The sequence below is a fragment of the Spea bombifrons genome, chromosome 8, assembly GCF_027358695.1.
Source record: "Spea bombifrons isolate aSpeBom1 chromosome 8, aSpeBom1.2.pri, whole genome shotgun sequence".
Lineage (NCBI taxonomy): Eukaryota > Metazoa > Chordata > Amphibia > Anura > Pelobatidae > Spea > Spea bombifrons.
The window spans coordinates 34,340,190-34,354,231 of NC_071094.1; the positions used below are offsets into that span (position 1 = coordinate 34,340,190).

Genomic DNA, 14,042 nt, shown 5'->3' on the forward strand with positions numbered 1-14,042 from the left:
CTTTGGCCTGTTCGAGGAGGTAAAAGGCCTTTGTCATACCTTGTCTGAACCATCTTACTTGTTTTAAGTAATATAAAATGTCTATGTATTCAGTGTATTCATTGTCATCAAAGTCCCCGTTGGTGTAATGGCCAGGTGTCTCAATACTTTTGTCCATTTAGTGTACATGTAAATACTATGCCAGTGAGTGAAATACTGATATTTACAGTACCCAGGACACACACATCAACGATGGTATGATATAGATGAGAAAAAGTAGTATATAAAAAGGTATATTTAAAAAAAAAAAAAAACAAAAAAAAAAAAAAACACCCAACAAACTTTAATGAAGGTGCCTCTTCATCAGTCTGAGGTTAAAACAAACATTTGTAAACCTCAAGCCAAGAGACTCATTATTGAGCTGCTAAACCTCAAGAGATCTTAACTCTAAATGATGGAAAGTGATTCGGAAGCTAACACGATGAGCTGGGAAAGACCTTGCATTAAAGGCAGTGTATATAGTGGTACCACCAACGTTATATAATTGGATGGATATCTGCTAACCATCCCTACATTTTAGGGATCAGTTATTTTCATTTTGGAGGCTGGACAGGTGTATATGTACATAAAGACAGAACATTCTTGTGCAACACAGCACACAATATATGTAATGCAGTTAAATAAATGGCTACATTGATAGGAAATTAATGAAAACCAAGAGGACAGGTATGCAAGTTATTTTAAAATGACAAAGTTAAGCAAACAAACTTGACACTGTGTGAGTCAATCATACCAACCCACATTATGTCCCATTATGGAGCCATTTTCCCACAAGAAACATTAATAAATTGATATAAAAAAACAAATGGATATAAGCCTTATTGGCCCAAGAGAGGATGGAGTCTTAAATCGTAGGTATACCTTTTTACAAAAAAAAGATGGAGAGTTTTCAGGTGTTCAGAGGTCTCTCCTTTAGATAAAAAACAGTTGGCAGATGATTGTTTCTGGTAAGAAGAGTATGGGGAGAAGGGAGGAAAGTTCAGAACAGGGGCAGTCAACAGTTACACGCGTTCTGGCTTCTATTTAAAAAATAACTGCAGAATCTCCCAGAATACAACCAGACTAAACAAGCCCATTGATTTGTAACCATTGTTATATTTTATTGATCTACACAATGCAGAAACAGATGAATCTGAAAGCAGATAAGAACCATTCAGCCCATCCAGTCTGCCATTTTTTCCTGATGTAAGGGGTTACAATCCCTATAAATCTTTGGTCAGCTCCTACAGCGAAGAAAGCTTCATGACTATACCATACCTGTTTATATCCCTTCACTATATTAGCCTGCACAACTGTCTGCTGGGAGACTGTTCCATTTAGTTACTACCCTCTCAGTAAAGTCGTACTTCCTTAAGTTACATCTAAGCCTCTGACCCTCTAGTTTTAGACCATGACCTCTGGTTCCAACATTGCTCCTCCTTTCAAATAAGCTCGCCTCTTGTACTTTGTTTAAATCCTTTAAGTATTTAAATTTTTCTTTTGCATCCCCCCTCTCTTCTTTCCTTCAAGCTATACATATTAAAATATTTTACTCTATTCTGCTTACCTTTACGTCATTAGACAATGCAATAATAAGCATCACTGACAGAACAGTGTCCCCAATGCTATATTCTGCCTTGGGATTTTTACATCCCAAGTGCATTATTTTACATTTATCAACATTAAACTGCAGCTGCCACACTCGACCATTCTTCTAACTTACTTAAATCATTTGACATTTGAGTTGTCCCACCAAGAATGTCTACCCTGGTACTACGGTTGCCAACTTCCAGATCTGCTAGCTGTTTTGCCAGGACACGTCGAAGCTCTTAATAATCTTGGGTGTATCCCTTCAGGTCCCATAGGTTTGTCCGTTTTTACTTTTGAGAGTTCAAGTAGAACTTCTTTCTCTGTAAACACGCCTGTTTTACATGTCACCTTATTTCTCTCGGCTAACACGGGTAACTCACTTTCCTCTGTAAACACAGAAGTATTTATTTAGGCAGTCAGCTAGATCTTTATCCTCATTTATACAATTCCTTTCCATTTATCTTTAGTTTCATTATTACTGGTTTATGTTTTCTTCTCTCACTTTTATACCTAAAAACCTTTGTATCACCCTTTTCTGTTAACCAGGCAATTTTCTCCTTAGCGTGTGCTTTGGTGGATCTTGCTCCCATCTACCTCATTCTGTATTTCTTAAAAGCTTGCTTCTTCTCATTCAATATGTTTTCCACATCTGCGGAGCACAAACAGCGGCTCCCTGTGTCTTTTACTCTTGATAACAAGGTTAATGCAATGCTCTGCTGCCTTTAGCAGGACATCTCTTAAGAAGCTCCATCTCCGCTGGGTTCCATCTAAAGATATCCAAACTCTCTCGCCTGCTCTCCATTTTAGAAAAATCCCCCAAAAGTTTCCAAAGCCATAACTCTTGGTTTTAACTGACCTCTCTCCTTATACTAAACCGCACTGCTTGATGATCACTGGAGCTCAAAGCAAGGATTTACCTAAATACTGGTCTGTTTTTGGCCCCGACGGCCCGACGTTTGCCAGTCGGGCATTATACGGCACTCACAAACATTTAAATTACGTGGCGCTCATATAATACTTAAACTAGTGTGGGAAACAATAAACGATCATCACGTGTTGTGCTGGTCTGCAACATCTATATCCTCCTCCTGCCACAGCAGTGACACTAAACAGAGAGAACATGCAGCATGTCTTTATTCATACATGTTATCCCAAAGCACACGTCACACGAGACCAAGGCTGGCCAAATCCAGAACGCCAGGTATTACTCATGGCATCCGACACTGGGTTTATTCACTAAGGAGGTAGTTAGTAGGAAATTTATGTTTCAGCTCCTTGACTTCACTATACATTATGAAGCTTCAACCCTGTGATCCTGGCTGGTCCTGTATAATGTATAATTAAATCAATCTCCTCATCTACTGAATTATACATTATAAAGGGCCAGCTCATTCCGGACCTTCATAATGAATAGTTAAGCCACAACTCTCCATTTAGTGAACATTGGCAATATCGACCGCTATGGAATTATACTCTGGCTCCTAAATATCTGTATCTGTCCAGTCATGTCTGAGCGGAGATAACCCACATCGCCAACTGTAAATCATTGATGCACTAGAGCTTTAAAAATGCAGCTTTAGAGCTCTCAGCACTAAAATAATAAGTTCTAAGTTTAAGGCAGCTATAAATTAACCACACAGGCGCCCAAAACAAGCAACAAACACTGCATTACAGGTAAAGAGAGCATTAAAGCAAACCGAGCATTGACAGAAAAAAGATGGGGGTTCCAGCAGATGGTGCAACCAACCATAAGCTTCAGCATCCAAATACCGTATTGGCCCAATTATAGGCCGCACATTTCATCCCTAATTTATGTCTTTAAAGTGCGGCTTATAATCGGGGTTTAGCACAGGGATGCACAATTCATATCACCTGTGTCGGGACATGCAGTGGTGGGCAGATGTTTTCTTTTCTTTTTCATCCAGCCCTGCTGCGGGCAAACAGCAGGTTAGGATCCAGATCCCCCGCAGCTCTGCAGGAGACCTGGATCCTCCTCTCTGGCAGCCGTGGATGCCTGCGTGATGCGTGTAGACAACCTCCGCTGCTGCCGGCGTGACCTGACCTTCCGGTACTCCATCATAGAACCCCTGGCGGACGTGCCGGACAGCAGCAGAGGTTGTCTGCGTGCATCGTGCAGACCTCCACCGGCTGCCCTCAATAGATACCTGGGTGGCTGGAGCACAGGGACAAGTCTCAGGATGCATTGGTAAGTCGGGGGGGGGGCACATGTAGAAATTAGATACATTATGAATTAAGGGGGGCTTAAAATAGCTATTGGTTTTCCAAATTTCTGTTTGTATATAACCTATGCTGACTAAATGCATAATAGATATAGAAATGTTAAAATACATTTATTGAAAAGAAAAGAAATAAAAATGCCAGATATCTGGTGTAATGACACAACTTAAACAAGTATAATACCTTGGTGCTGCAGAACCAACACACTGACCACAAGTGTGTAAAAGATAATACATAAAACAAAGAAATAAAGTGCTGCGCAAAATTTACAAACGACACCACAATATGTGCGGAAATTAAATTAAATAATACTTAAATTCATTAAAGTGGATTCTTCAATAGGTTCCTCTGTTGGGAAGCCCATAGAGCCCCTTCTGGGGAATGGAGTTTCTCCTTTGTACCGGTGTAACAGAAAAGACCGGAGGAGAAAGTAAAAAAAAAAAAAAAAAAAAGTAGCTTTAATATAAATAAAAAAGTAGTATCTTACATATAAGAATACTTTAACACTCCTGTGGAAAGGACCGGAATAATACATTTGTCCCTGTTCATTAGATAACTACTGTTTTAACATTCCACTCGTGTTTATTTTCTTTAAAAATATTTTTTTTTCTTTAAAACAGCACCAAACTATGAGGGTCGATACGTTATTTACTCCCAGTTCCTCTGAAAAGATGGCAGATTAATACAAACAAAAAGCACATTACCGACATTCCTTTTAAGGATGCTGTTGCATTTTCAGAAAATATTAATTACATTCTCTAGCATGTTCTGCAAATAAACCTTAGCAGCTGTTTCATTGCATTTTGTTTTTTCTCATGGTTTAAGAAGAACATGGCTATTTAAGTTTTTTTGTTTCTATGGCAACAAGCGATCAGCGACTACTTTTGTGCCACATGGAAGTGAAGCACCACTAGCAAAAATTATGAATAAGACAATATTAATAACCAATAATTAAACAATTAAAGAATTATTTCTGGGAAGAATTTGGACGCTCGGCAGCAATAGGAATGGTGTGTGGGCTCTGCGTTTAGAATAGGCGGAACAGCAGCTTTAATCAGAAATTCAGCTCTAAAGCAAAACGAAAAAAAAGAATCTAAGACAATAATTAGAAACAAACCAAGAGTAACTGACCGAACACAAAGCTTCCTCATCTTCATCTGTGACAGATTATAATATCTACCTATTAGCGGCATCCAACATCACAAAATCACGGCGGCCTTTATATAGGTTTCCAGTTATTCCGTCCCGCAGGACTATCGTGTTTAGGCCGCTGGCACAGAAGCCTTTCAGACATGCGAGTAAGAAAAATACGAAAGGGTCCGCAGATCTGTTAACAGGAGCAGCCAGCTGTACGGGCCGTGCACTGCTAGCGAGATGAGCAACCTGCTGTATGCCCCATCAGACTAGGAAGCAGAATTTTACTTTTAGAGTCATTTGGATATTATACAGAAATCTGCGCATAGATTTCTATAGAAATGTGTATAGATACAGCACTGGCTCCCTTCTGTTTCCATATTTAATGCCTGCCACAGACAGCAGCCACCGAAAGCAGAAACCATCCAGGAGCTGTCCAAATCGTAAAAAAAAAAAAGCGAAAGAACCAAATAATATTTATCTCAGCAACGCTCATATCTACGGCAACCATCCCACCGAGCTGTGAGCACCATGACAACGGCGACTTATGGAAAGTTTAAACACCATATTGTGTGTCACACACCGCGAAACACCAACAAAAAGAGTCTGGAAATAAAGGTGGGGGCTTTACATCCAGGTACTGGGCTTGCAAACGTCTGTTCCCCGCATAAGGACTAATAAAGCTACGGGAAGCGTAAGAACAGAAGGGGTCCCGCAATGTAGTATATATGGGGAAGGAAACGGAATGGGAGTACAGATGAACACGCTGGAAAAGGTGTGACAAAAATTAAAACCAAGACAAAATGAAGGCAATGATGAATGATGGGCACGATCACCCGAAAACCGATAAGATGCAGAGAATAGGAAGAGACGGAACGGGGAAATGAGCAGAATGCCAAGCACACAAAAGACAGGGGAGCCTAATTACAGAGACAACGCCGCTGACAGGCAGGATCGTGTGCTGACATGATGAAGAGAGCGAGTGGGTGCCTAGTGGGGGTGACATGTATGTAATGAGAGAATGCGGAGTATGCGCGGACCTGGAGGAGGAAGGTGCTATACACTAATTATATAGAGGAACGGAGGGAGAGGCAGCAGAGTGAAAAAGGAGAGGAAAGTAACAGGGAGGATGGGGTGAAAAGCATTACACGGGGATCCGATTGTAACCTGGCCTGAGCCGGACCCTCCTCACCTGTTATGTTATATTTGTTGTTATGTTATATAGTTGTTATGTTATATATTGCTTATTATGTGTCATCTACCCATTGTACAGCACTACAGAATATGATGGCGCTATATAAAGCAATAAATAATAATTCGGCAGCAGTAGGAGATAAAGTAACTAGGAAAGGATGCTGGAGAAGGGGAGGGAACAGGTTTAGGGAATACACTGATTGGAGGCGAGGTGGGGTAGGAACGGATAGTGTGAGCAGTGTTGGTTAATCTGCACCCTCCAGCTGTGGACTTCTGGTTTACACTCCCCACTATATATGAGGTCTTCTCACAGGTGGAGGGCACCCTGCCCGGCAGACCGGGTAACTACAGAGCCCAGCTGTGACACTTACACCACTGGGGAGGCGGAAAGGTTCACATCCTCGGGGGCATCGAAGAACTCCTCGGTGTCGCTGTCGGACGCCATGGGGGCTCCCGTCCCCGGCAGCTGTAGCAGGTCACGGTGCGCGCTGAGTGGCCTGAGTGGGCGCTGCTCCCCGGGGCCGCGGGCCAGCCCAGCATGCAGGCAAAGTGCTCTCGCTGACAGGCCGAGCCAGATAGCAGGAGGAGGGCCCGGTCTCCTCACACACAAACACTGGCACGATCTCGCGAGATTACAGCGAGCATTGACACTGACAGCAGGGCGGGGGAGTGAAGTGACTGTAACGCAAGGGGGAGCGAACACGCGCACTGAGCAGGAAGGAGGGCGGCTGCCACGTCACGGGGAGGGCGGAGGCTCACAGGCGGAAGAGTGGCTAAAGGGTTAAAATGGACTGGTCGCCTCATTTTAGTCACCACTAACATCATAATGTTCTAGCTTTTGTAGACCTACTGCTCCCGTAATGCCCTGCTACTGTTGTTTGCAAGGCAGTATGGGAGTTGTAGTCTTATAAAAGCAGTGACGCGCCACAGTGTTCTAGCACCAATTTCCCACACGAGTAGCAGAGGACATACTTATGGGCTTTTTCTATACACGAATACAAATACTTTTCCATCTGTTCATTCAGCAGTAACGGACTGCTAGTCAGCGCGGTGTTAATATACAAATGCTTACTGAGGTGTAAATGAGAAGGTTGTATTCCGGTGCATGCGTAGCAATGTGTCTTGTTGTGCCCGCTAATATGTCAATTACGTTAGGTTATATAACACGGTATGTACGTTCAGTGGCAGCTCTAGTTTTGAGGTGCTGATGCTGAGCAGAAAGATTTATTTAGGGCCCTGTCTCTTACACAAGTAATAATCACGCTGTCGCGCCATGTAGTGCTGCGTTAAAGACAGAGGCAGGAGGGGGAGCGCCCATTAGAGCACTGCCGATCTGCCCTGCAAAAAATACCGGCCATTGCATGTCCAGTATTTTTAATATACCGATACCAGCAGGGTGCTCTAAATACCGGCTGTGCTGGTGAAATACTGGCCAGGTGGCAACCCTACCCCAGCCATAAGAAATAATGACCAAACTGGTTTGGGTTCAGTTACCAGGGTACTCCTGAGTCACCACGGGGGATCTTCGGCTACAACACTCCCCGCCAGTTCCCCTCCAACAACGGCATGTGTCTCGAGACATCAGCGGGCCCTTTACCTACAAGAGGGGCTCCAGGTAGCCAGAGTTCCCAGGTTAGGCCACAGCATTATTCATAACCTCCATGGCTAGGGAAGCATGACATGATAACATAACCGAAAACAACCGGCCTGCTACCGAATCTTGTGTCCCGGTAGGCGGTTACTCCAAACACATAAACCAAGAGTCCTAGTCTAACCAATGCCATCAGCCGTCTTCAGGACATGTCTCCCCAACCCCACTCAGGTGAGCACCAGGATCACTAACTGTAAGCGCTGGCCAGAGGGGGGGACACAGCTGCTGTGACAATACAAAAAAGAGAAAAACTCACACAGCCCAAATTCACTAAAGGTGGGCGGCGGCGGGGAAGTCCCGAGCTGTGACCCGATCCAGGAAGGATAAAGAGGGAAACACGCTCTCTCACTCTCATTTTAACCCCTTAGAGCCTGCAACAATGATGCCATGCTCTCCCAATGGGAAAGGAGGACGCTGGCCTAGACCTGAGGTCATGTCCCCCTCCTCACCCCCGCTTTATAACAATAAAATTTTTAATAAGACAATTCATTCTATTTCTCTCCTTCGCCTCTCCCCTATTTCTATCTCCCACTCCCTTCTTCTCCCTCCCATCTCTCTTTCACTCACTCTCTTCTCCCCTTCTCTCTCTACCCCCCATCCTTCTTTGTCCCTTTGGTATTCAAACTTACTCTGACGAATGTAAAGGTTTTGTGAAAAAATTCAGTTAGTCAAATACTGTACTGTTAAAAGTCCAAACCCTTCCCTGAAATAATGGTTTAATCAACCAAAATGTATTTTGTATTATTTTTGGTGGTGTTAATTATAATAAAGGCGGCAATGATAAGCATACCTGGGAACCCCCTTGCGGGATGTGGCTAGCTTCAGTGGGTGGTCCTGCTGACCTCCTGGGTGGTCCTACTAACATTGGTGGGTGTTCCCACTCCCCATCCATTTAAGGGGAAATGGGCAGTGAATGGGACATGTCAGGATCCTGATCCCACAACCCGGAGGATTCGGCTGTCGACTCAGAGAAGTGACATTTCTACTCCGGAGTCTCCAGGTGAAACCCGGAGGGTTCCCAGGTATGTTTACGAGTTGTTGGTATCAAAACCGACAAACAGTTTAAGGTTTCCATGTTGCAATTAAAATCAGAGGAGTGAATAAAAGCACAGATCTTCTAAGGTTTATTACCAGGACATATTAGACCCACTCAATGTTTTGTTAAGCTTCACCTTTGTACAGCTCTGCTTCCCTTATCGATATTATTATACTGTTACATGTTTGGAGAGGCTGCGGGGATATCGCAGAAAACTAGCTCTGTGTTTAATCATGTATTGTTTAGATCCCTATAGATCAGCAGTTATGCTCACTGGCCATATTTACTTATAAGAAATGTAGCAGACTCACACACCTCCAATAAATGTCCTAGTTTAATATTTTCTGAGATTAATGAATAGTTTCATGGTGTCAAATACCCTGAGTATACAAAGGTTCTTGTCTGTTCATTAACTGCCTGCTAAGAACCAAGGCACAATTCCAGGATTAAATGCAGCTTCCAAACAGCTTGTGCATTACGTGGGAGAAGAAAATGGCTGGACGGAAAATGTAGCAGATGCCTGTAGAACATGAACAGAAATGTGTGTTAATGCCAGGATAAAGGTATACAATCTGGTATACTATGTATAGTATAGTATCATATCTACATAGGGCCAAAGTAGGGAGGACAAGGAGGCCCTGCCAGTTTAAGGCCTATAGCAAGTTGATGCGGCCGACAGCCCTGTGGCCACACTATGTAACATGCAGCATCCAGCCGCAGATTTCAGATGTCTCAGACATATATTGTACTACTATAAATATGTCAGAAATTATTATTTTATACATTGTTTATTTAATACATGACTTAATAACCCAAGTTAATGTGTTCTGATTATAAGGGTTTATCATAAACTATTTTATAAACTGTGATTTTTTTAAATGAGATAATAGCTTTACCATACTTAAACCTGTTTAATGTGACAAAGGGATTTGCCAGCTATTATACAACATGGTATCAATGTATATATCATGTTCCGAATGATATCTTTTTTCTGGTGACTCATATCTGCAGTATTCCAACTCATTTCCTTCCCAGACTTCAACATTATCCTCAAGTACTACAGGAAATAGCTGACATTATTGAGTGTTATCTGGTTATTTTGAAAAAAGATAAAGATAGCTGCTAATCTTAGCTTAGACGTACGTATGAAAATAAATATTTTCTTGTAATATTTTCTTCTATACCAATTTATCCACCCAGAGCACAATTCCATCTATGTGAAGAAAGGCGCACAGTCAAAAATCTCTCTGTAGGGTTTTCAATCTGTTTATTCATCTGTTCAGCAAAAAAAGGGAGGGTTGTTATTATGACCTGTTTACATGTAAACCAGAAAATCTATAAAAAGAGAATAGGGGGATATTTTAAAATAGAAGCTGAAAATCACTTTAAGCAGCTGAATCCTGCAATTACCACAGTATATGTTTAAAGAATCATCAAATCTTAAAAATAAACACATTGCAAACTATCGTCATGTATATGGAATTGGTTTTAAAATATTCACGTATAGCAATTTAAAATCATGCACTGCACTGTAAAAGTGCATTTGCTAGGGAATAAATCTCTTGAAAAAGTAAGAAGTGGTCCCAAGCAGGTGGGAAAAGGGGACTAAACACTGGAAAGAAAGTGAAGAGGGTGGAAAATGTTGCTCAGGTACTCGCCTGATGAATGTCTACATGGCCCACTAATAGGACATCCAAAACAAAAACAGCAAATGCAATACAGCCTGCAGACAATACCTGCGGGCTCAGATACGTTGGAAGTGCTCATATAAACAGGAAAATTCAACCTATATAAAAACTGTATCAAAGAAGGGAAACCATGTGGCAACACTTTCACCCTGCTTTCATTCCATAAGCTTTGTTACATTGCCTGCCTACCTTTAAGTATTCAGAAACAATTGCATCTTACAAAAACATGCACTGCCCTCCATGGTACTGACCCCTCCCCTATAGAATGTTACCCTCGTAACAAAATAGTCCCCTACTCAATCTTTGTATTCTTATGGTGGGCAAAGGCTGTCCTCCTCATTTATCACTTGTATATAAATACAAGATAACAGGCATACCTGGGAAGCTGATTCCTCCGATGGGTCCTTATCCTCTTCTTCGGTCCATGCATACTATAGTTGTTGGTTGTGGCCTTGCACACAGCTGTGCCACACTCAAGATGGCCGAAAGTAGATGTTCTGTACAGAATGTAATTTTTTAAAATTTTGGTGCCGAAACCAGATTTGGCACCTTTTCTCATCCTAGCTTTTTATTAACCCCAGTAACCCACTACACCTTGCCCTCTGATAGTCCTATTTGTGTCATAGTTATCCTGTCCTATTGCATCTCTTATTGACCTTGGCTCTGATTTATTCTGATTTATTGGCTTCCTGACCTCCGCTTTGATAAAATGATTATCCTGAACTACAACTATAACTACAACTTGTCTTGTATGTACAGTCTGTCCCGGCCTCAGAAGATCATCAGAAGGTCCCACATCCCCTCAAAATAAAAAGGCTCTACCCGGGGGGAGCCGGTTGGAGAGTAAAGAACTCTTCTGAGATTGCAGTGGTTTCTCTTGTGGGGACACAGTATCCTATCCTGCACTAGCGTCTCCTCTGGTGCACTGAGCGTGACAGAGTGAAGGGTCCAAGCTGACTCATTCATACTCTACATCGATCTGATAACATATAAGACTCCTAAGGCTAGGTTTCCACTTGGGTTTTTGTCCTGCGTTTTTTTCTGGATGAAAAACGCCAGGAAAAACGCCAAGAAAACTGCCACTGCGTTTACCTGCGTTTTGGCGTTTTTTCTGGAGTTTTTTCTGGCGTTTTAGCCTTCCTGTGGAAATTGCTTTTTTTGACCTTAGGCAGTTTTTCCAGCCTTTACACGTTAGAAGTTTCACCCAGCTAAAAGGGATTCGGATAAATGGCAAGTATCTCCCCTCTCCTGATGTCATTTACTTGGTAGAGTTCTACTTAAACGCCCCGGCGGACCCTTTTGTCTCTTTTCTGTGGTTTGTAAGGCATGCTTTATTCCGAATGTCTGCTCCTCTAGGAAGATTGGCCCCAAATGATGGTGCAAATTGTTTGCTGTTGCTTTTGGCACGCAGGATCCAGTTGGTTTGTTTGTTTGTAAAGGCATGTTTGTTCCAAATGGTGTAAAATTCAATATGAACTTTGTTTTGTGTGAAACTGTTTGTTTCCAGCCTATTTCTCGTAGGACACACAGATACTGGGTCCATCCTCTGCATTGTAACTGTGGAAAAAAACGCCATAAAAAACGCCAAGGCAAAAAACCCACATGGCTTTTTCATGGCGTTTTTTCTCTCCCATAGACTTCTATTGAAGAAAAACGCCAAGATTTCCTTGCAAAAAACGCCAGAGTGTCAACATGCTGCGATTTTGAAAAACTGCCACAGAGCCCAAAAAAGCAAAAAAACGCCAAAGAGGACTGAAAAAACGCCAAACAGAAAAACGCCAAGTGGATATGGCATTGTGCGATTTCCTATTGAAGAACAGCTAACATCTGGCTGCAGCGTTTTTTTCACTAAAAAAACGCCAGGTGGCGCTATTGGCGTTTTTATGGGCGTTTTTAGCAAAAAAAAACCAAGTGGAAACCTGGCCTCATAGATGTTTTTGGTACCATCATGTTAAAGTTGATATCAGTTGATGTCACCACTTGAATGCAGGTGACTCAATTTAGCGTATCTTTAAATAAAGACAAGTCAGGTTTTCCATGAAGGCCCGTTTGTCCTACATAGGACATTCATGATGGGTCGTTAAAAGGTCAATATTTATAAGAATATCAGGGTCAGCTCATTTGGGGCTCCAAGAATGCAAATAGAATAGAAACCATTGCCATAGTCAGGATCCTGTCCTGCTCTGTGCGAGTGCCTCTACATTCATTTCTGAACACACAGTATTATGGAATAAGTAAGTGTTTTAGGAACATGTGCTTGGTCCTGTTGTCTGTTACAGGTCTCTGTCAGTGGAAACATAAACACCAGAACAGCCAGTTTGATAAATAACGCGACTCTGTCACTCTTCCGTTTGCTTTTACAAGCCATGTATGGAAATGTTTAGACTTTGTCTGTCAAATCAATGGTAATTATCTGCACCTTTTGGTTTTTGATTATGTTTTGAGCATTAAAAATGCCAAAAAAAGAGACTTATATGATGCAAGAGATACAGCAATGCACAGCAGAATGTTATATAGATAATGTAAGGGAAACACAGGCATTTGAGACAGAAAGGTGGTTTAGCATGAAAAGTATGACCATGCTGGTTTCTGCGTAATTATGTTTTCTGATAGCTCATGCTGATGCACTTTAGCAAGTAAAACTGTTTGGCGCTGCTACTTCCTACACCATTAAAACTTGGTGGTTTTGCTATGCAATTTAGTGATTTAAAAACAAAATACTAAATTTCATTATACCTTGTAGACTTTAACAAAATTTGCTGATTTCATATGAATCTCCAAAAACAAGGCCAGAGCCCCATGAAACGGACCAAAACAAAGCAAAAAGCTCTTTTACTCACGCTTTCTCTCACACTCTTTGAATGTCTTTCTACCTTCTCTGCTTACCACTTCCGCCTCTGTGTCTTGCAGCTCCACTTGCATGTCTCGCATCTTCTTGTTCTTCTCTTTCCTCGCTCGTATATTCTCTCTTCTTCCTCTGTCCGCATCTCCGTGGACATAACCTCCCGATGAACTTCCACCAAAATGGCAGAGCTTACGGTGAAGTCCTCTCCCCCGATTGGAGGCTTGGGGTGGAGGATGTCAACCGAAAGCTTTGCCATTTTGCCCTAAGATAACCATGCGTAAACTTGTGCCAAAATGGAGAGACGAATAGTGTTTCTGAAGCTCAAACAGATAGCTCGGTAAAACTATGTTCTAACCATTGTAAGATCCTCCAACTTCAGGTAGAGAGGTGGGCCTAAGAAGATAGGAATGTTTCAGGCAAATATTCCTGCAACCTCAAAATAGTGTAAGGTGAGAAGGTCAGGCTGTGTCCAACTGTAGAGGGTCCAGTTGAAATTCATAATTAGTCAACATCAAGCATTACCATTCCTTACTCTGTGCTATCAGTTAAAATATCTTTGATTTGATTCACCACACTTCACTTCCATGCCACCCACCATCATACATTGTTAGCACAATTTACTTATTAAGGCAAAGATCAGGGCTATTT

At 42.0% G+C, this 14,042-nt stretch overlaps 1 protein-coding gene across 1 annotated transcript in view; it reads right to left on the minus strand.

The window, feature by feature from the left end:
- WDR44 (WD repeat domain 44) overlaps positions 1–6,836 on the minus strand; it is a 31,942-nt gene extending 25,106 nt beyond the window's left edge. Inside the window, exon 1 of the mRNA XM_053473089.1 lies at positions 6,546–6,836. Coding sequence (XP_053329064.1) covers positions 6,546–6,619 — 74 coding nt within the window. The 5' untranslated portion in view covers positions 6,620–6,836. The remainder of the gene's footprint in view (positions 1–6,545) is intronic.
- Positions 6,837–14,042: the final 7,206 nt, after the last annotated feature.